Source organism: Myzus persicae, unplaced genomic scaffold, assembly GCF_001856785.1.
Source record: "Myzus persicae strain clone G006 unplaced genomic scaffold, MPER_G0061.0, whole genome shotgun sequence".
NCBI classification, from domain to species: Eukaryota; Metazoa; Arthropoda; class Insecta; order Hemiptera; family Aphididae; genus Myzus; species Myzus persicae.
Window position 1 is genome coordinate 280407 of NW_019102393.1, and position 25135 is coordinate 305541.

General features: G+C 31.7%; 2 protein-coding genes across 2 annotated transcripts in view; one reads left to right on the top strand and one right to left on the bottom strand.

Moving 5' to 3' along the window:
* Positions 1-25135, bottom strand: part of LOC111032009 (Y+L amino acid transporter 2) — a 43550-nt gene that overhangs the window by 5582 nt on the left and 12833 nt on the right. The window contains exons 5-7 of the mRNA XM_022312166.1: positions 2446-2539; positions 474-518; positions 267-390 (exon numbers count right to left, since the gene is read on the bottom strand). Coding sequence (XP_022167858.1) covers positions 267-390; positions 474-518; positions 2446-2539 — 263 coding nt within the window. The remainder of the gene's footprint in view (positions 1-266; positions 391-473; positions 519-2445; positions 2540-25135) is intronic.
* LOC111032008 lies at positions 15814-25135 on the top strand. The gene is made up of 2 exons (XM_022312165.1): positions 15814-16846; positions 20423-25135. The coding sequence occupies exons 1-2, from the start codon at positions 16590-16592 to the stop codon at positions 22878-22880; spliced, it is 2715 nt and encodes a 904-aa protein (XP_022167857.1). The 5' UTR covers positions 15814-16589; the 3' UTR covers positions 22881-25135.

Genomic DNA, 25135 nt, shown 5'->3' on the forward strand with positions numbered 1-25135 from the left:
ACCAATGGGTAATACATATATATAAATTTTGTGTTTAAACTGCAATGTTGAAACATTTCTTGTTTATTTTACAAAATACAATTTTTTATGTGTATCTTTTGTGTTTATCTATTTATACTAAACGAAAGAAGTAGCACATTGATGGACTCTTAACAACGTAATCTACCAACTATATGTAATGTACTAATAATATGCTATCCGAATTTAATGTGTATTTTTAATCGGGATTGTAATACATATGCACTAAATGTGTTTAAAATACTTACAACAGCTACAGCTTCTGAAGTCAGGACTTCTTGTGGTGACAAAGTTGTATAAAAAGCTATATTAGTGAAGACATACACGACAGTGACGAGTATGCATGATATTGCAATTGCTCTTGGCAGGTTTCTAAGGAATAATAAAAACAAAATTAGTTTGCGAAGACGACGTTATAACTCAACTAAACGTATAGAGTTATGAAAATAACAAACCGTATAGGATCTTTTAATTCTTCAATCACAAAGTTTAAATAATTCCTAGAAAACAATAAAAAAAACTTAATCATGTTTGTATATTATAAATGTTAATATTAACGAAATTCTGTATCGTACATAATAATATAATACCTATGTAAACATATAATTATATTGTTTGAGCCCATATTATGTTATTCTACATATAATAATATTGGTTTTATATAATTAATTTTGTTAATATAGGGTGGCAACAGTAACGAACAAATGAGAACTTGAAGGGCTCAACTATATATGAGGGCTATTTGAACATAACCTTTGACTACAAATGAAAATAGAAGATAGATTATTGGCACTTTTCCAGTGTATAATATTATAGGTAATAAAATATGTGATGTACCTATGACTCGTGAGATTTTAGTGTAGATCAATTATTACTAGGTAACTAGCACTCGAGAATCACAAAATTAGAACAGGTGTAAGCAGTATTACGAATGATTTGAATTTTCTCGGTCGAAATAAATTTGAGAACTTTAATTACGAAAACAAAATCAAATGCCGTTCGCCTACAAGCCGTTTAAAAAGTGAAAATACATAGAGATCCCACGTTAAAATGTCGTGAAGTTTTCAGGTCTAAATATATATGCACATTGTGGCAAAGGAAATATGTCCACGGCCCTCGGCCGTTGTTCAAAATATTGCGAAAGTGCTTTTTTTCGGTACAATTATGCGCGTTACAGTTGCGCCCTTTTAAACGTAATACCATGCAATGTCTCATAAAAAATATTATGTCATACTATGTAAAGCCTGCACACTCGATCATAATATTATACCTAAATGAAAACGTCATCGAAATATGCAATTTTTAAAACGTGGAAACATGCACCACTGCAGCTGCGGGGAACACCATACTATATGTAAAAAATAATATAATAATATGCGTCCTCCTGATGTGTATATAAATATAGCAACATTATATCTGTAATATTGCACATTTTATGAACAGGATTGTTTAATATAAAACGGCATTATTTGTTATATTATATTATTATAAGAAGGAGTATCTCAATGGGGTTAGGTTAGGTTAGGTTAGGTAATCTGGCCGGTTATGGCGTAGGTATTTGTTTATTTTACAACATAAATCGTATTTTATAGATACATCAAAAAATGGGTAGGGTTAAAATTAACAATAAATGAACTCGAAGGAGAAGATGGTTTGTCCTAAATGCAGGCGACTGTAATGTTTGTGTGTAGTATACTTTTTCTAAAATTTGCATCTAATTATAATATTTTTGTTTTTATATTTTACTATTACACAATATTAGATATGTACTATATTAAATTTAATAATAATACACTCAAAATGTATGTATCAAGCTTGGCAGATGGTTATTTTTACAATAATTGCATACAAATTAATTATAATGAATTATAAAAAAAAGTTCGAACAACCAGGATAGTGTCCAGTGAACACATCAATACATCATAGCATATTAGAAAAAAAACCAAATCACCTATTTCATGCACGCAATACGTTTTAGGACTTTCTATATTATAGTATATAGGTACAACTGTTATGTTGTTAATATTTTAGATAGGTAGATCATGAACAAGCGATTTTTTTTCTCCGTTATTATCACAACTGATTGAATAGGAGGCAAACTTCGTTAAGTACTTATAGGTATAACCTATGACCCATATTATATTAAATTTTCGAATCTGCATTCGCGTAAAACATATCCGAGCAATATCAAATATTTTACTTTTCGTCCATTCCCATGCGGAATTCTTATCAAATGGCATTCAATTTTTACTTCTATTACTTTGGCATGCATGTTTGTATATACATAATATCATAATTGTATGTTAAAACTGTCCTTAAAACGTTTGAAAACACTCTAAATATATTATAAACAACGGTATAAAATTGCATTGTACACCATTATTCAGTATAGGTATATTAAAATATGTTGTATATATAGGTACTAACCATCCGTTATACGCAAAAAGGCCAGAATAAAACGAGAGAGCGATCGAGGTAACTTCGGTTTTTGTATTTACAAACGTAAAATGTTCGGTATGCCCTTTAAAATAATTCATATAAAAATAATAGACAATTATATCGTTTCGTAACATTATAGCTGAAAATATTATTAAATATTACACAAATCATAATTACTAATATAATGTATAAATGTGACGTTAAGAAAAAAAAATGTTTACAGTATTAAATACTAATACGGATTACAGGTAATATTGTAATTATTAAAAAGATACACCTTTATTGCAACATAATATTTAAATGTTGAATAAACAATGTTCCACTTTGCCATATAATAGTATATAGGTCTAAGTATATACCTATTGTAGGTACCTTTATGTAATACGTAATATATATTTTTTAATGAATTTGTACGTTTTATTGTTTTTAATAATAATATAACCTATATGTTGTTCGTCTTACGTGATACTGTGTAATTAAAATTGACCAATGCTTTAAGACTTCTGCAATACATTTTTAATTAATCAACAACCATAATAATACTCGTATTATATTATTATTAGGTATTTTACATTATTATCAGTTTCTAAAATAGGTAGGATACGTTTTACATTCGCACGAAAGCGAACGTTCGAAGATCTATTACACAACGTCGACACTTTTTAATTTTTACATACCCGCATAACAATACACATAGTTAATACGTTTGACGACGTTTTTATCGTTTTAATATAAAAATTCCAATTTAAATTATTATATATCGTTCCTCACTAACCGCATCAAGACATAACAAAATACTCGTAAAAGCGTTTATACCGTATAATAATAATTATTGTTCGCAAATCATAATACTGCATTTATATAAAATATATATAAATGCGTCTTACGCACAGATGTATATAATAATATAGTGTCATTTTTATTTTATTGTAGATATGACATAAAAAGAAATAAATATAAGAAACAGTCAAAACACGTGAAATCGAATTTCGTGCATCAATATAATGATAATAATATGTGTCGGCCGTTTTTGTAACGAGATTCCAATTACATTCAAAACGAATAAAACGGTTGAAGAAAAAAGAACAATCGAAAATTAAAAGGGAAATCGAGTAAGATTATTCCCTGCGGAATGACACACGACGTTTTGAGTGTGTAATGCAAAAACTCGATTGATGAATGTATATTACGGCACAACCGCTATAATAATACAGTATTACCGGTGTCTATATTATACAGGGTGATTCACCAGACATACTCACCCTTCATTTGCTGTTTTAATAACGAACTCATTTTTAAGTACATTCAAATTATTTTAGAGACTTTAATATTTTCAAATAATTGTTTTTATTTGTGTCGTTTGATGAGTGTCTTTCGGAGGCATCACAAAATTCTTCTTTTTTTAAATGCGGATCATTATTTTTTTACTGTAAATAATCATTAAGCAGAATGGTTTTTTCAAATTTTTTTTTTTAAACTGATTTTTGATGTAGGTATATAAATCAAAATTCGTACGAGTCCATTACCAACTCTAAATTTTGCAACTCTTTTTGATGTAATAGTAATATTTCCTTTGATATTTTTGTATGTGGGCCATAATGATTTTAAAATGAAAAGAATTAATATTAATCTTATTTATTTCATTCAATAATTTGTCAATATTATTATAGTACGAATGTACGACAAGCACTAAGACAAAATATGTATTAAATATATTTTATATTTTAAGTAAAACAATTATTAGGCAATAGAATTATTTTGAAAATTTAACAAAAAAATATTATCTACTAAACAATTATATTAGGTACAGTAAAAACTAAAACTGAGTAATTATAATTTAAAAAAAAGAAGTTTGTATCACCACAGAAGACTTTTGAAGTATACCTATGTATGGTAATATTGTAGGTATTAAAAAATATAACATCATTCCAAAATGCCATAATTTGAATCAACTAGTAATAAAATATGAAGGTTCAATACTGTTAACTAATACATCATAATATCGGTACATCACACGTAACAAAAAGTTACAATATATTAGATAATAATATAATGTAAGCATTTAGTATCAAACTTGTATTAAATAGCATGTTGAAATAGTGTAAAACAAAATAAATAAATAAATAAAAGTTTCAAGGCGGTGAGCATGTTTGGTGAACCACTCTGCTGTATATTGTATAGAATTAAACTACCATGTACATATTGTACAATGCATTTATGTATGTATAAGTATTAAGTATAATAAAAAACGTGTCATTCGGAAGTGTCTTACTGTCTCCATATTTTATGTAAAATAACTTATGGAGTTTGTACCCAATGTACACAATAATAATAATAATAATAATAATAATAAGATTTATAATATGTATTGTTTAGTTGTTATAGGCATCTGACACTTGAGTGAAAAATAGATAAATAGACATCATCGGAGAAAACGAAAATTGTGATGTAAAATTCAATAAACAGTAAACGAGGTACTTATGTAGGTGGGTTGGTGGGTATAAGTATATTTTATACCAAAAGGAATAATATATTATTAGCATGTTATGTGATCTTAAGTAATACACATTAAAAAGATTGCAAAACATAAATGTTTCTAAATAATAATGGCTTGTATATTAAATAAAAATTTTGATATTTGAAACAGATCAAATTAATTTTATCGTTGTAAAAACAAACTAAAAAGTAGGTATTGTATAATTTAAAAGTTGATTTTATATTATTTGTTATTAACAAATAACAGTTAGGTTAGGTTAGTTAATGAATTAGTAATAACTAATGAGCACCTATTATACTTTACATTGACGATAAAATATTATAATGAGTCTAGTTGTCTACAACTAGTGTAGGCGCGAGGCGCCTAAAATTTCTGAAGTGTCATATTGCGCTAAAATTATTGCATCCGGACATGTATTTTGTGTATAAAAACGGATTTTAAAAACTTATCATCAGTTTCAGGGAATTAACATAATATTTTGTCTAAAACGTTTAAAAATTAAATGGTATAGGAGGTATACAGAAACAAAATTATTAGTGGAACCTCGATAATTCGAACACCTATTATTACATAAGTCGAATTTTCGATACCTCAGGCCTCAGCTATACTTTCGATACGTAGGTACTTACAATTTATAACTCTAATTTTTTTTTTGTTTCCGACCAATTGGTGTCATCAAAGTTTCACTCTATTTTTTATTTATTTATTTTAACAAGATTTAAATTTTTACATTTGTACGTATAAAAATATATGAATAATTTTCTTACTTAAATCATATCATATTATATAAGATTTAAATTAAAACATAAAACAATAAAGTGGAAAAAAAACTATATCGAAGCATTTTAGAGTGGAGAACATAAACAAAAACCGCAAAAGCCCCATAATTAAAATACATATTATATCCGTTTTTGTCTAAAATACTGAACTTATCGTTATCAAAAAATCATATAATATACATTAGGTTTAGTCAAACAAAGCAACTAATCAGAACGAAGCATCCATTTATGTAATATTCTATTGGACTTCACGTTTGTCCATAGGATCTCCTTCTATAGTGTATTTTCACAATAGGTACCAGATAGTAATAAATTGAAGATTAATATCATATGTCAGTTGCCGAGCAAAATACCAAGCAAAGAATATGGAAAAATCATTCAATGGCAAAAGTCAAAGAATGGTAAGAGTTCAAAATTATATTATAGTAAACTTAAGACTTGCTAAAGGCACTCCCGATTAAGACGCTTTCTCGCGTAAGACGCTGTTTTCCATAGGTCTCTAGATATTTCCTGCACCAGTCATGTAATAACAACCTGTTAAGACGCTTTGTTTTTCTTCATATTATAGGCTATAGGTTATAAGACGCTCTTTTCATCAGCATAATATGACCTTAAATAACTTTAGTAATTATGTGATAATAATAAACTACTGATTTACAACACGTATTAGAAATACGAGAAGTACTCTTCTCTTTAGACCTTGCTGAACTAATATTATGTTATGTTAACGAAATTGAAAACGTGAAAAAAATGAAACCTGTAAGGTTTGTTGGCCGGGATAGAATCCCCGTATTTAGTAAGAGTCTCTTAAAAATCAACTTAAAACAAAATAAATAGGTTTCTATATAATCATAACGTTTTTAACAACTGTCTCCACATAACGAATTAAAAAAGCGATTACATTTTTTTGACGTATAAAATAAATGTAGCCAATAATACTTTTTTAGGATACGTAAGTAATAAGTATCTATACTTTCTAATTACTTCAACAGAAATTCTTTACAATTTACTTTTAAAACAATTTATTTATTAAATAACCAATTCCAAAAAAATATTAATTTAGTTTAAAAAGCAACCAAAAATTTTTCTTATTTGAAATAAATGACACTTCAATTTACCTAGGTTTTCCAATTTTGCTATACAATACTTAATATCATGATCGTAATTTATATTATTTCACTTACTACGTGTAATACCTATTGTTTTCCATGGACATTAGACACATATTTTATGAATGGCTATTTATCGAATTATGGTTACATATGAGAGTTGCTGTTTATCACAAAGAATAAAATATGTATGTACTAAATCATAAAAAAGTCAGATAAATTAGTATCACATTTTTAAAAAGTAAACATCTTGTGTTCGATAAATATACTAGCGTTTTCAGCAATACATTATAGGTGAATACAGTTTGTCAAAATACTAATTGTCTTGATCATTATCTTGTTCTAATGAGGGATAACCGCTGCTCGGTAATTTTTCCCAATTTTCCAAGAACAAAAACCCACCAACATTGTAGAATATAAAAAAATAATAATGTCCTATTGTTCTCACTCTCGTTGGAAGTTCGTATTCTTTGACAAAATTGATCGTTTTATCGAATAAATTTAATCAAAATCTGTTTACGGTCCGCTCGTTTATTGGCCGAGTATAATTAGTTTTTTCTCTCCATTAAACTGTATTGTATTAAAAATATTATTGTACCTAAATAATATTTTCAAAAGATGAAAATTAAATAAAAATAAAAATAAAAATCATTGTATATTATATTTTGGGATATTGTAACCGTTTCGGGTATAATCAATTATTTACACGATCAGTGTTTTAACAAAAACCTAAACCCAACCTGAATGTAAAAACTCATAGAACGACCATTGCATAACATGCGCTGCAGTACGACTGAAAAGCAAATAAATCCAACGGATTTTAGAAAATCGCCGGTTTTAGTTATGCACGGATAACACATAATATTACAATGTATGGTGAATATTATATTCGTTTATGTTCTACGGCGTGACTATACATAGGCGACTTATATTATACTATTATTATAAAGGAATCATGGGTTTGAATGTTTTGCGGGTTTACGGTGGTTGAATAAAAACGAAACGATAAAAAAAAAATTGTTATTAATAATTTCGCGTTATCATAACACATATTTTTGCGAAAAACGAAAACAATAATAATAATTATACTACAATGTTCTCGCGAAACACGCGGTGATACGGCACTATTTTATTTTCCGTTGTCCGTAGTACGGCGGACAAAATACCTACGCTGTTCGGAGAGGAAAAGCGATTTATTACCATTATTTTTTCTAATCTTATAATGTTCTCTTTATCCACTGCATCGAGACAATGGTGGCGATCACGAGCAATCGTTAATGGAAGTGCTCGAACGGAAAAATGATCTGTTTATAATACACAACTGCGTCATAGGTATTCTGCAGTAGTGCAGTGATAAATTTAGCAATTAGGGTAGGTACTTTAAAAATACATGGGTACAACATAGTTTTGTATAAGACTATAAAAGAGCTCAATGAAGAATAAAATAACAGTATTATAATCTTATATAAAATATGTACAAGCTACAGAGTATATATTTTCACCGAACATGCTCACCCCACCCCTATTCTCATTTAATATTAATTCCGTCAATTTATTAGTAGGTATACCTACTCAATAAAGACGATGTATTCAGATAGGTACTAAGACTTTCAAACTAAAACTTTATCCTCAAATTAGAAGTTGAATCATCAATATAATGAAAGTTTATCATCACCAGCTAATAACATAAAAGTTTTACATAAAATATAAAATATACATAATATTTAGTCTTACTTAATTAACCTTAGATATGGTGATTTTTATACATCGTTTAAGATACTAACATATTAAAATAAAAGCTTCTAGTTTTAAATAATTATATTATTTTAGACCCCATAGAATTAAATCAATATTATCATTGACAGCGCATTGTTCTTATATAAGACGTATATGTTGGTAGGTATAGTATATTGAGTAAAACCATGTGTAAACTACTCATTTTAATTTTGGCTTATATACCTATATTTACATAAACATTTACAAAAAAATCTTAAAAATGTGAAATAAGAGTGTTTCTCATTTAATAAATAAATAAAATCACGTAAAATCAGATTTGAATGAATTCATTATAATGGAAAAATGCTAGCGAGCATGCCTGGTGGATCACCGTGTGACCGTGTCAATGCGCATAAATTGTAAAATAATCTTTAAATACCTTGAACGATTGTTAATAATAATATTATATTGGCGTGTTTATTCCAATCCGCGCTATAATCATCGGGAGCTCGCGTATACGCCTATTTGGCTAAACCTATATAATTACCATATTAGCCTATATAGTATATATTATAATCTTTTCTATGTAATCACCACTGGCTACTTAACAATAATATCACATAATATAGTTTATAATTATAACCATTGCATATATTGACACCCATTTTCAGCGGATCGCTACGGACGACCGATTTCTTGGTCGCGCGAAAACCGTTCGCAGAGAGACTGTAATATTATATGTAGGTACAATAGGTGCATGCCATTATATTGTACAGTTGTTTTTTTTAATTGTCGTTTATATATCATTGTAGTATATACCTAACCACTCTCAATAAGCCGTGTCGCGACACCGTTTCGGCAATTCGTATAAATTATATAAACTTGTTTTTTCTCATATTATATTTTATCAAGCGTTTAATTTTTTTTTTAATCATTGTTTCGACTTCGACTATAAAAATATTCGTCACTATAGCCAGCAAAGATCAATATACATTTGCATACACGCGTGTAGAAATATTGCGGTTAGCTTAAAAGAGTTGTTTAATATGATTATATATTTAAATGTATTATAACATTATATTACATAGATTTGTTTTGAGTACATCATGTACAATCTGTAGTAATATACTAAAATGTTATTAATTCAGGAGCTGGATACTTTATGATTTTTCCGTTTCACTTTCGGTTCGGCTAGATTCCTGGAAAATTAATAACTATTTTTTTTCATTACTGATAACTGGTTCCAGTATGTAGTTTATATATCAGCTCCTACCAGCCATATACCTAATATAGTAATATGATTAGGTAATATTAAAACTAGCACGGGAAAACTCTATTAACTAGTACTCTCGAATTGTCTGGTCTTAAAATATTTTTAAAAGAGTTCCGGCGAGGACCTGGTTCCAATATGTTGATTTTTGATGGTGTTCTAAAGTCAAAAGCAGTTCTTTTCTGTGCGGTTTCTATCTCTAGTTGTTATAATATATGAGTATTATGTTTTTGCGACGATAATTCGCGGTCCTTGAATATTCCCTTATCGCATCTTCCCTCCATCTCGGTGACAAATTTTATCATAATTTATGAAAATCTTTCACTTCATTCTCATAATTCATAATCATTTGCAGTACGAGTATACTCACCTACCTATTCATATTATTAAGATATGAAATTGCTTTTTTTATTCGAACACAAGTGAGCGTAGTACCTAGTTCTCGTACACAAGCCTAATATTATTAACTCGTAGCTTGTACTCGATTTTGTTCCGGTCATGCGCGTCTCTACAATTTTATATTATACGTATAAATAATTCGACGTACCTATTTATATTATATTTTATCTGAGGCACTGTTCCATCTACACACACAATTGAGAGTTCGTGGCCTGCGTTTCGCGAGCATTTTGACACGCGGCAAACTTATTGTCACCATATTATAACATTTTACATTTTTTATTCGTCAATCGGTCATCGGATTTAGGTTGTATATGTATATATATATATATATATGTAACAATCGGTTCGACGGCTTTCCAATATGTATACCTGCCCGTATACAACAATAATAATTATATTGTAAGCGTCGTGATAGGTTTTCGTTTTCATCTGATGAGGCACTGACGCACTATGGCAGTATAACACGAGTAGGTACACGACTATTGTATTATTTTATACTAAGCGATGGAAAAACGCGCCGAATCTTATCGGGGGGTCTCGTTGGCCGGAAAAAAAATCAAAATCGAAATCATTCGTCACCGATCGATCATTTGACGAGGTGGGGAGGAGAGAAAAGAAATTCGCACTTATCACGCTGACATCCCGAGCGAACCGAATAAAACTAGAAATATAGGATAAGTTAGAAGTATATACTTATATGATGGATGCTGTTTGCGAGTAGTTCATCAAGTGGTGGCGACGTGACAGTTACATGAGACTGGTTGAAGTGGTGGCCCGTGTATACAGGGTGATTTTTTGAAATAATTTTCTGATTAGGGGGGTTTTTATATACATAATTTCGGTTATTTATGAAAAAAATTAATTCATTTAGTGATCAAACTATTAATATTTTTAAGAGGGTAATAACTATAATTAGCGTTCAAATCTTCAACAAGCCGAGTGGCCCTGGCAAAATGTGATTTTCCTGCACCTAATACATTTATATATTTGCATTTATCGAAGTTCTCATGAAATATTTTATTTGTATAAATACGAAATCGAACTATATTTTTTCATCGATTAGAGTAAAACGATTGTGAAATAACTAAAACCTAAATAATTTATTTTCCACAAAATACACAAGATCTGTTTCACGAAAAAATTGTTTTGTCATTAAACTCCAATTTTAGAGTTACCCAATGACTTTCGTCCTTCGTACTCGGTATTATATATATCTATATAGATATTAATCATAATAATATTGAACACGTTTACTAAATCATCATCATTCATCATTATCGAATATTCGAATATCGTTGTCATCCTCATCGTCATCACTGTAATACAGTATAGTCTATGCGATTATAATATTAACGCATGTACTGTATAATAATATTATTGTGACTGACGACCGTTTCGACAGCGTACCCGAAACGAAAACTCGCGGAAAAGAAATCTGACACATCGAACGCGTTTTCCGACGAACCGATGACAAAGATTTTCGCACTGAGAAACAGTCGAGTTGAGAAACACGCCGATGCACTAAGCGAGTGCGATCTCACGTGTCGCGCAGCACACGATATGTGACGATATAGGTATAATAATAATAATAATAATAATAATAATAATAATCATAATAATTGACGGTTTGATTGTACGTCATATGTGTATTATAAACGGCGACGTTGTGAAAGGTCCTGCATATCGTCTATATATTGCTGCTAATACGACCGCCGCTCCGGGGACCCCCGATGATCCACACTACAACAATAAAACATATTATTATATATAATATATAATTTATATATATCACGACCGCGTGTGACGCCGAACCGATTATTATTGTACGGTGTATAATATAGGAATTACGCGTGGAATTCCGGACGAGATGATATATATATTTTTTTTCTTGTCGGATTTATCATTATTATATTATTATATTGTATTATATATATATATCCGTACTACGTATGGGATGGTTCTTATATGGAAAGTTTTCGAACACATCTCGTCGAAAACGAAACTATCGTCAGATCCATTTTGACGCATGTTATATTTTATTATTGTTATTATTATTATTATTATTATTATTATTATTATTATTATTATTATTGTCATTATCATCGTCATCATCGTTGACGATTTACAGCCGAAAACGACGATTCGGATTCCGATAACGCGCTCACGACGGGTAATTCGTTTTTAAACCGTCGGCCTGTGATCACAAAGCTGCAGTAGTGCAGTATATTATATTATGCGAATGAAAAAAAAATGAACGACCTACAAATTACACAATAGCTAAAATAAGGATTAGAAAACCAAAGCATGCAGTCTAAATTCCGGACAGTTGTTGTATTAGCCATTGCCCATTAGGTAGGTACCTTTAAATGTTTCGAGTTTATTTCAATTCGAGTAACGGCTATTGTGTATAACCTCTCATAAGTCTCATATACAAAATAATATAATCTTTGAACTATTAAAGTCCAGATACTAGTGCCTAATTAATTTTGAAAAAAAAAACTATTACTTCTAACTATTTTAAATTTAACTTATTTATGTTTCCACTTATATGGTATAAAGCTGCCATACCTACCTAATCCACTTGTAGCTCATTTAACGAAATGGACATATAACTTGTACATTGTACAACTCTCAACCATGTTCAAATAAGTAATAAGATATAAAATAAAGTTTAAGAAAATGTATAATTTAATTTTCATATTTCATTATATTGTAAGTAAGAAAGTTTAATATTATAATACATCAAGCAACTATCATAAATAAGAATAATATTAAACAATGTGGAAAAAATGAATTTCAACCACTTCATGAAAAAATAAAAAATTATGTAGTAAAACTTCATTCTCACTAAATGGATACATTGTGGTCTGTGGATGTACACAGTAGATGTCCACTTCATGAAATTAATGATTTTGCAAAAAAGACGAGACTTATAAATGGATAAAATATCAAGCTAATAAGTTATCGTTAGTCAATAATAATATATAAAAGATTTTTATATAAAACGTGAAAATTTAATTGGGAAGCACAAAAAGCGCAAAAACTGTGTACCTTTTTTATGTAAACCTACCAAATTCGTATCGTTTGATGAAGGATTGTTGATAAGTTAAAAATGTATCTATAAAATATTTTTCTTTAAATTAATTATATTTCATAAATATCTTAATCTCTTTATTTTTAAATCATTTTTTTTGTAATACAACAATGCTTTATATGTTTGTTAGAAATTATAAAATTACATGTTTTGAGTAAACACAGTGATACACATCATATTATTTTATTTATACAATCGTCAATGAATATCGTTAGAATAAAAATGGAATAAAGTTATCGGATATCCCTTCTTAGAATTATTTTTTTATTCAGGATTAGAAAGTTAGTACGAATATAATTTGATATTTTTCTGGTCAAAGAGCATACACTGTTTTTCACGAAAATAGTAATTTTACAATAAGTTCAATGGTTTAGGTGCAGTGAAATCTATAACAAGAAACACACCAGTCTATTAATATTGATGTAGGTACTACAATACAAATTGATTATAGTAATCGATTTCGTCCGATTGTGTGACATTGATGACTTCTGTAGATACAAATAGGCATTAAAAAAAAAACCGATTTCTTTAACACTGAAATCTTCAAATCTCTTTGTACGTACCTACAACCAATATAGTTACCGGTATAAATATGATATAAAATATTATCATTTCTGTTTTGAAAGTTCCAATCATAATCCGACTTCGAGTAGTCTTATTTCGATTAACGCATACTTAACCGATACATTATCATAATATATAATATTATGTTTTAGTTACATTTATAATATCAATTTACTGAGAGAGGCAGAGCCAGCAATAAGTATAGTTACATATTATAATAGTTAATATAGCCATATTAATACTTAAAAAATAAAACCATAAGGTATGTTGAGGAATAGTTAAACTGTTTAAAACCAATATATCATTTATTATTTCGTATATCTAATCATAATTATGATATCGTTTTGAAAAAAATAACTTTTCTTAGCATTTCTAATAAAATTCTGACATCAGTTTTTCAAAAATTAACTTTGCCTGTTATTTATTTTAACGTTTTTGTAATTTTTACAGTTATTTTTAGTGATCTGAGTGATACAGGATAATATTAGGATACAATGTTATTGGGGGGATACAGCATGTCATCTTTGACATTTTTTTTTGTAGTTATCTTCGGCGCCCCCCCTTCCCGTTTATTTCGTTTACAACTATCTATCCCTCTTAGATTTTTAAAAACAAATTGTTTTAATAATTTGTAGCTTTTGTGTATACCAGATAATATATTTAACAATATTGACTTATTTTGTTTACACAAATATCTGTAAGACTGCAAATGATCTTTTTTTCCAAAACGAAATTGTTTTCTAAAATTTTAACAATGTTTGACACTGAAAGTCAGTGGACCAAAACGTCACTTGTCCGCTTAAAATATAATCCCAAAATCTGGTATCTACAATAATAAAATAATGGTAATCATTAATAACTGAAATAGATGATAGCGATAATATAGCACTGTACTGGAGTTTATAAAAACGCAAAATGTAGGAATTTACCGGATTAGAATTTAGAAACCCCGCACTCCTCGGCCCCACTTCCACCTCTTATTTCGATCCACTTCGGAGACTGATTATTTTAATAATTTTTTAATCCATGCATACAATTTTATTTTCCCGAACACAAATACCTATGTATATGTATATTCATACAATTTGTATTCACAGTGTAAATATAATGACGTGTTTCTCGCGAGAATGACAGTGCAATATTTTCAAGACATTATGAAATAATGTACGTATAATAAAATATTATGTTTTAAACGTAATTGATATAGTTATAGTTTCACTTTTTTTTTCTCTTAGTTAAATACCGATATTTAGTATGTCAACACGGAGCCTATCTAGGTATATAGATAGTATATAATATAGTTACGCGCGATGAATGATAGACGTATGAATAATATAGTGTTAGCAGGTATGACCGAATAATAACGTTATTAGGTAATATTTGTATACGTACGAACTCTTCGATTATCATTTTTTACGCTCACGGATTTTTTTTCTAACGATAACTGCATTGTATACCCATTCTGGAGGTACATTATGTTTATATCCGTGTAAAGAGGTGATAGAAAAAAAAGCAACAAACAACAATACTATACAAATATTATGGGTATCTAACACAATAACCGCGTGCATGATAATAATATGTTTGCATCGATGTATAGTGAGGAAACTCATCCAAAGATTAAAAACATTTTGTAATAAAATGTACAATACTTAAACAACAAAAAATAATACTGTGTATTATTATACTGCTCAACGACGCGTGTGGGGCGCTTAACGCAAGCAATCTCACTGGTGGCAATTTTTTTGAAAGTTATGCGGGGCTGCAAAATATGGTACGAATACAAGATTCGCATTTCTTTAAATGTCAGAGTTGAAAAAATCGATTATTATTCATCCAGAAGATAATATAATATCCCCAATCACTGTTTTTTTAAAATTTTTATTCAAACTATAAAATTAGGAATAATATACAATAAAAACTGAATTTTCAATAGTATGATTTATAAAATAATATTAATTGCTAGTATCATAATATTATTAGAGCACACAAAAAGTCGATACTTCTTACATTAGGTATCTAGAGGGGGAAATCTCAGCAGAATTTGGGCTCTCAAGTCCTGTTCAATACACCGTCTAACCTATCGGCGAGCTTCGTTTGTCATTATGGCGGTCTTCGCTGCGGGTAATCGTCATAATCGGCGGGACACGTGTCGATATAATATTATTATTATCGGTTCCGTCACACGACGGAAGTAATTATTATTATATCCGCAGACGAATCCGTGTTTTCATATCGTTCGAAAACCCATACGTCGGAATTTTTTCTTCGCCTTCCGTCTGCACGCTCGCACACGCGTCTGGCGGGAGATTTTCACTCTCGCCGGCAAGAAAAGCGTCCCCTCTCCGCCCGTCACCAGCGGCGGTCGATCTCCTACGCACGACGCGGGAAATCTTCGGCCGCCGCTGATCGTGCAGGCGGGTTGGGTTCGGTTTGGATTTGTAGTCGTATACAGTATAGTCGTTCCGCCACCGACGCCGACATGTCGCAGTCTCCGAGTGCCGTCCGTCAGAATAGGGACGTCGTTTAATAACAAATAATAGTTAAAATATTATTGTCACTGTACCAAATTATTATCGTCGTCGCGTCGACTGCATTTCTATCGTCTCGAGGGTGTGTTTTTCCGGCACGTAATATTCGGTTTTCCGGTTTTCGGGTTTTTTTCGTCTATGAAATCTCGTCTGTCGCGTCCAAATGAATAATGGCCAACACCGCTGCGCCGACCATGTGTTGTAGTCGCGGGTCCACGGCGGCGGCCGGCCTGTTGTTTTTGTTGACGTTGACTTTGAGTCACCCGGCCGCCGCGGACGTCCGGCATGCCCGCCACAAGAGGACGGTGTCGGATCTCATGGAAGGACTCATGAACGCAATGTACTTTCACGTGGACCCGATGCCCTTGCCGTCCACCGTGATCGCCCGTATCACTCATTTGACGGCACCCAGCAAAGTTTACAAGACGTAAGTCCATACTATTATTATTACTTTATCACTATTATTATCGTTATAAGTATAAAAAACTAGAAAACTAAAAATACGATTATTTTACTTAATTTATACTAAGGTTTTGTCACTAATATTATAATTGAATTGCAAAATGATTATTTTCATAAATTTTTAATTAATTATATTTTAGTTCCTCTGCAATATAGGCGATCGAGTGTTAAATAAAATTTAACATTTGATTACCCAAGTATAACTTTAGTCTATAGGTAATAACAACATGCATTTTTAAAGTTGAATTTCACTTTATTTTTAATAGTAGGTAGTTTTTTAAGACGGGTTATTTAAATGTTAACTGTTAATCAAATGTATTTACGGGTAAATGTGCAGTTAAAAAGTATTCTACCCGTCCTATTACATGCACGAATTAGTATTTTTATTTTGATAGTTTCACTTTTAGTTTCCTAAATTTTAATTCTAACACGTGTCAAAATGTACATCACACTAACAATTTTTGATTTTACGTTCCGCGGGATTAAATCATAGGAAATAGAATAATAACAGCAAATAGGGCAGCTGTCATTTTAATATGTAATTTATATAACTATATAGCAGTATAGCTAAGTATTAAGTATGATCTGTTTGTTATATTAATTATATTGTACTATTAATTCTTTGAAAAATATATAAGTACTGGCATTACTGATATTAGGAAGATGAAATTCGAGGAGGATAAAGTCTATCGAAAAGAGACAAACTATTTTGTGCACGTCGTAGGTATACACTATACGCTTTAAGTATATAGGTCGTTTAGAAGTTTTACAGACATTAACCAATTTCATCTCAGAACTTAACGCTCCACAAAACTTGGTGCTTTAGTTTCTAATTTTTGATCCATTGTGCTAATTTAATTTCAAGAAAGTACCAAATGAAATAGAATACAATTTATCGTAGATACTATCCCAAGAGTTTAGATCGTATACAAACACTCAAACCCATACAAGTTGAAACTTGCCAAGAATGGTGTCGGTCACAAACATTCAATTATTTGGGTACCCATTTCCAAAATGAGATTATAAATGTCTGCAGTAGAAATTAAGGGGGCCGTGCACTTTGGGGTAGGTAAACTTTTGCAAACATTACATTATGTTTATTACGTGTATACGTGTATACCTTGTACTTGGATAATGTTAATTATTAACAGTCTTCCCATACAATATATCGTAATGTCATTCCTTTAACTTCCACTTACAGTCATATTATGTTTATGATTTACATATTATTGTCTGTTTTTTAATTATATTTACATAAATATGTGTTTGGGCTGGATACACGATAGAATATTTCTGACCGATTTTTCGTATAGTCACTTATTAACAAGACAGTATTTCTGATTCATAGATATTCCCCATAGAGAAAAATATCGAGTAGTATAGTGCACGATAAGTAGTCGAAATAATGCTCAGATTTTTATTATTGCTTATCAAATTTATATTTTATGTAATTGTCACATTATTGCATACTCATCACAACACTTTAATTGTAAATTGTATTCAATTCCTTTCCGATGGTATTATTAATTGTGTATTTTGTACATAATATATAAATACTGCATGTTGTTATACCTATCGATCGACAACTATTTCACTTTCAGATTAAATAATTTCAAATAATTCAATATGCATTTATCACTCCAATTAAATTTGAATAGTAAAAATAAAAAATGATAAATTGGTAACATTTGTTGAAATATCTATGACCAATATTATAATAGTGTTTAACGTTGATATTTGTTATTTCGAAATAACTCATTTTCCTTATATAACGTACTAGATAGGAAGTGTTTTATACATACACAGTGGAAATGGTATGTATTATAATATATTGTGTTATGACATTTTTTATAAAACTATACATTGTAAATTATCGATGACAAATATCTATTACCTGCGTATCATTTATTTAAGATTTGAAATTGTATTATTTTTCAATAGCATTGTAATAATATAATATACTAAATTATAATCATGTTCTTGATTATTTCTTCTATCATTGTTTTCTATAGTTTTTTTCTTAACACGAAAGTAATACAATTCATATTTTAACGAATTAGGTACGTCGTACATGATAATATACAAAGTGGAAGTATTACTATGAATGAAAAAAAATTGACTGTAGGTATTTAATGATATTTATATTTATTTGGCAAAATAATAATAATATTTTGATTATATTCTCGACTAAAAAAATTACGCCCACGTGGTTAAAAAAACATTTTCTTTGATTATATTATTGTAAAAGCGCTCCTTATTCTGCTAATAACTAAAAAAAAATAACAGAAGTGAAGACGGACGACGGACCCATGTATTGAGTATTTTTCATTCGTCATAGATAATTTTTTCTTATACTTACTATATTTATTTATTATTTATTATTTTTTTTTACCAAGGAGAAAAGTATAATATTGTTGTATAAATAATTGATCAATTTCGTTGGGCAACTAAATAATTTTACTTTAGATTTATAGAACCACTATTAAGTATTGGTACCACGATGAGCTAGTTATTGTAATCTACTTGAGGCATACAATATGAGTACAAAATAATTAATAATCCACGACTATGTAATTTTAAACTTTATAAGTATTTTTATTTATCTATTATTTTATTTATTAATTACGCCCAAGATGAGTAAAAGTTACAGAATATGTATACAATAAGTTACATTATTTAGTTGGTAAAGAATATAGTAGGCGCTGCGGATCATAAAAAAAATCAATATTTGTCATTACAGAACATACACAATACACATACGTTTTAACGGGCTATAGTAACTGTAATTCTGGCGGTGGTAGTCAATATGAAATAGTGAGTGATTTCGAGAGTTTAACGTAGGTACCTTAAATTTAATTTAATTTAATAGATCGGGACAATCAATTAGATTATCAATAAGTTTATATATACAATTAACACCTTTAAATAATTAAGTTTATTAGATCACATATTATAATTAAATATTAAAAGAATGATGCTATTCGTTTTTTTTTTTTGGATTTAACGAGTGCCTTCAAAATTGATAATAATATAACAATTTATGTTCCTTGAAAAATAATTGCGGTATTTATTTTTAGTATAACTAATGGTTCTAGAAGATATTTTATATTAAATATATATGTACCCAATAAATTGTTTACAGATATTATTGTTATGGACAAAATGTGCACTAGTCCATTGCTTTGTTAATGATATAAATATTTAAAGTGATTTTTTTTTATTGAACTCCTATTAACATATTCAATCATAAATTCGATTCATTATCGTTAATTTAATGTGTCTAGAAAATTATACTACAATGTTCAGCGATTCACGTGAATTTCTATTTAAATTTATGTTACTTGATGTCACGTACAAGACTATTGTTTATAATCATAATTTAAAATCGCCGCCCAAGAGAAAATACCTTTGTCCAATTTAAATTGCAGAACAATCGTTTATGAAACTATATTCATTTTATTCCATTTTTTTAAGTCTTTTTCGTGACATTTTTATTTTTATTTTGATACGGTAGATTGACGAGTTTGATTTTTTTCTACAGGTACGTTCCAGTGCAAACATTAAAGTTATCGAAATTGCGTGCTCGTCAAATAGCTGAACCAAAATTAAGGCTAAAATATCCGAAAAAAATTTCAATAGCTACAGAAGACTCGTCGTTGACATTGTTGAAAAACGATCTTCCTTGGACGCTACACCCGCTTCCGCCTCCTTTGCCAACGGCCAAAACGATTAAGCTCGAGGTGGACAAATCAATGCCGTGGGCATTGCACCCGCTCCCGCCGCCCGTCAAGACGAAAAACTATTCCGATTACTATTGGCCGGACTCTAAAACACGGCCAAAGTACTATTACAGGTCGAAACCGTCGAAGCCATACCGTTATATCAATAATTATAATAATAATAACTATAAATACAAAAATCCAAAGGCTCACTCAAGTTTCAAACCGACTTCCGAGTACAGCAAGCCCGCTGTCAATTTCAAGTCCGTCGTCAATCATGATACCAAGCCAGACGATTACAATAGTCACGGTGATCACAAGCCCGCCGATTACAATAGTCACGCTGATCATAAGCCCGTCGATTACAACGATAATAATAATAAGCCCGACGACAATAATTATAATCACGTCGGCTACCAGCCCGATAGTTTCAAGTACATCGACTACAAGCACACCGATTACAAGCATGTCGATTACAAGTCTCCGGACTACAAGTCCGAATACCCGAAGCATGCGATGGACGAAGAACCTCACGAAATCCACAACGACGACGACCACTACGACCACAACGACGTTTACCATTACTCGCACGACGATCACTCGGCCCAAATCAACGATTCGCCGTCACAAGCTCCACCGCCCTCCGCCGAGTACGTATCGCACATCACCATCGAGCCTTCCATTCAAATCGCGTCGTTTTCGGAAACGGAACTGCAAGGCGACGGCACGAACAGGGACAGCAGCAGCCTGTCTCAAGGCGATGCGAAACACAGGTCGTGTCAGTGTACAATAAACGGGCACCGGCACAAACGTGATGCGGACACCGAAGACGACCACGATGGTCCTCGCCATCTGCCGTGGGCAACCAACGATACCGCTGCGGTCACCAACATCGACGCCAACGACAACCGTACCGCGACCCGGAAGCCGACTGATTCGAACGCGGCTCAGTCCTCGAGGAACGCGTACTTCGCGCCGCGAGTCGGACACGCCACCGACGTGCAAATAATCAAGTCACACGACATCACCGATCAGTCGATGATCAACGGTCCCGCAAACGGTCCTGGTCCTGCGGACGATCCAGCCCATGCACACGGTCCTGCGGGTTCTGCGAACGGTCCCGGGCCGGCGAACGGTGTGGGTTACGTGCAACGGGTGCGTGACATGCACTACGACCTTCCGGTCGCCCGGCCTACGCCCGCCGAAGCGAAGAAGAACGACGCGACCACGTTCAGGGACGAGAGCGACAAGTTCAAAGTGGACTTTGGTCGTGACATCAACGCTTGGGACGAGACGAAATCGGCTGCCAACAAACAGGGATCGCGGTACTCGCTGATACAACACGACGTGGGTGGTGGAGGCGGAAGTGGTGTCGGTAACTCGGGTTTGGCTGAGGACTACGGAAACCGACCGACCAGGGACAGACCGGACACGCGGGGCAGAGGTTATCACGCCGTCAGGAGCAAAGTGGAGAACTCGGATCGGGGCGTGTCGTTCAGCGTGCAGACTCCGTTTTCCGTTTCTAGTTTCTCGTCGAACGTCCGACATCCGGAAGAACGGCAGTCCCGGTTTCGTTACACCGGACACAAATCCGAGTCGTCGGCATCGCCATCGCCGGCACCGTTGTTGTCGTCGTTCCGGACCGAACACGCGGAACCGCCGCTGGACTTTGAGCAGTTCGGCTTGAAATCGGCTCTGGGCGACGACCGTCCGCTCGATCATTTTTCGCGGGATTTGTTTGAAGACAAACAGCCGGAACCCGTTCCGATCGGTCGGCTCTCTTCTCGATTTCCGGAGAGCTTCGGCGCGGATAGACGACCCAGTTCCGGGTTTTTGGGTCGGCCGGTCTCGCACTTTTCGAGGGATTTCGGCCACGACAACGACGACCGGAATCGTCATTTGAAAACGTTCCGGTACAATAACGCGAAACACGGCCCATCGCAGTCGGCCGACGATCTGTTCGACATCCGGTCGAAGGGCGGACGTCCGTCCAACGAAGAGTCGGTCTTGGAATATTTCCAACCGGTCGTTATCGATTTCGACAAGTCAAAGCAGGACGGCAACGATTTCAAATCGTTTGGCGGTGGCGGCGGCAGCAGCAACAACTACGGCGGAGGCGATAAATCGAGGTACTTCGGTAAAACGGATACTTCGATTTTTGCGAAATTCAAAAAGAATCAGAACTCCGATCACCTCCGTTTGCCCGGCCGTCTGCACGAGTCCAACGAGAACTTGTCGAGGAAAATGCTTTTACACCCTTCCACATTCGACATAGATTAACCCGATTGTCCAACTACTTAAACATAACAGCTCGTATGACTTTCCTGTAAAACTATTTAAATACGTTTTCGTACAGACTATGATTTACTTACAACCGTCGTTAAAAAACCATCGGATGCAATAGGTGATTAAAAAAAACCATATTTTGCCATTATGCATTCTTATTGTGTGAAGGTAATTATTATTATCACTATTATTTCTATTATAAGACAATGTATGCATATTAACTACTTCCAGTCCTGTACTAAAAAATAATTGGAATATTTTTTATACAAATATTATAATACAAAATTATGTTGATCGGTTGTTTCATCTTACAAGAGCAAATTCTTGTATCTATAATTGAATTCAGCTCGGTGCTTTTAAAAATTAATTACTTTTTTTTAGTGAATACTTTACTCTATATTGTTTTTAAATAATATTTAAATCTGTTATCGCTAATAAATTTAGGGTGCCATGTAAAATAAAATATTTTTAATATTGGATGATAATAAAACGTTTTTAAATACTGTATAAGGTGACATTTAAATATGTTCCTTGAGACGGCTATTATTTTTATAGTATATACAGAACGTGGTTTGCGATTAATTTGTATACTTAGAGCATATTTATATAATATAATGTACAAACATGTGATGAATGTGTCGATTTTAATTACTATGTTCATAATATAGATTATAATACTATGATCGTTTATATGTTATGTAATGATTTTCTTGATGGAATTATAAAATATGTAATTTAATTATAATAAATAAATAATTTAATTTATATATTATGTATAATGTACACGTATCGACATTTTAAAAGCTTAAATAATTGACACTTATTATAATTGTTTCAGAAATATTTCACCTAACCTAGGTATACTGAAAGCGCAACATTTCGACAGCCTAAGCTCAATTACGAATAGGTACATAGATAGATAAAACTAAACTATATAATATAAAATAAAACTATAAACAATTATTATACAGTTGATTCTGCCGAAATGTTACGCCTTGCAGTCGCTATAGTGTGCTTAGATACACTGGAAAAATCTAGAAAAAACTTGAAAATTTAAATAACAACTTTAAATTATCAACATCATATTATACAATAATGATTATAACATGATAATGCATTGATTTAGTCTGAAAGATAATGATGGTTTGGAAAATCACGTCAGTATTGGTATAGGTACGTCTCATGTTTGTTATGGTCGTAAAATGTTTAAATTATACACATTATCAATAATTATCTTATTCATTATGCTATTATAGTAAGCAGTTGATGAGCGTAAACCTATATACGTAGGTAACCTATTTGAGTCCCATTGAGTGTATTTTAAAATGGTTTAGTATGGTCCATAAGTGAATAATTTTTAGAAACTCTCTAGAAATTGGTATTCATCAGACCGTAATAAAAAATCCTAATAGATAAACAAGAGAATGCTGGAACACTGCAGAGGATCACGGAAGACTATATAATACGATTACCGTGCAGGCCGACTCCGCCTGTAATAATGTGAAATAGGTAAGTACAGATTAAAGGTCGAGAGAATGAATACGACAAGATCAGTTGAAAACGTTTTTCAATCAAACCAAAGTCGATGACAGTCTGCAGTCGTAAGTACACCGTAATTCGAAAAATCTCAATAGGAATGCGTAACAATAAATGGGCCGGTAAAATAATATGTATAAATAGCTTATCATTGTACGCGGTTGCGATCTTAGCAAAACAAAAATTAACGGATAATATTTTCTTTGGGGTACATTAGTCCTACGGAGCAATTATTAAACATAATTTTGTCAGCTATGTATGGAAAATGAAAAACGTGTGTAGTTCCTCGCCAAGTGTTTCTCAATCTTTGAACAGTGTACCTATATTAGGCACATATAGTTTTCCGACATTCCGCATACATTTTCAGCAGCCTTGTATTACCAAAATGCGGTTAAACTGAGAGAGAATATATTTTTATTTTTTACCGTCCGCATTAAATATTGATAATTTTTATTTTCAAAAATAATAATTGTCATATAGATCATTTATGGTAATGTTGGCCGCCCAACGACCGAGAAAAGCTATAAACGCAAAATATTTACATTTATTCATAATCATTCGTCATTTCCTCTAGTCCAATGACGATGATTTTCTTTTTGCTGAAAATCGTTTTCGACGAAACTCGTAATAATATAGTTATCACCGTAGCGCGGTACTTCTGCATTTTAAATACACGAGTTATCACGAGGAAACATAATATATGGTTTATGAAA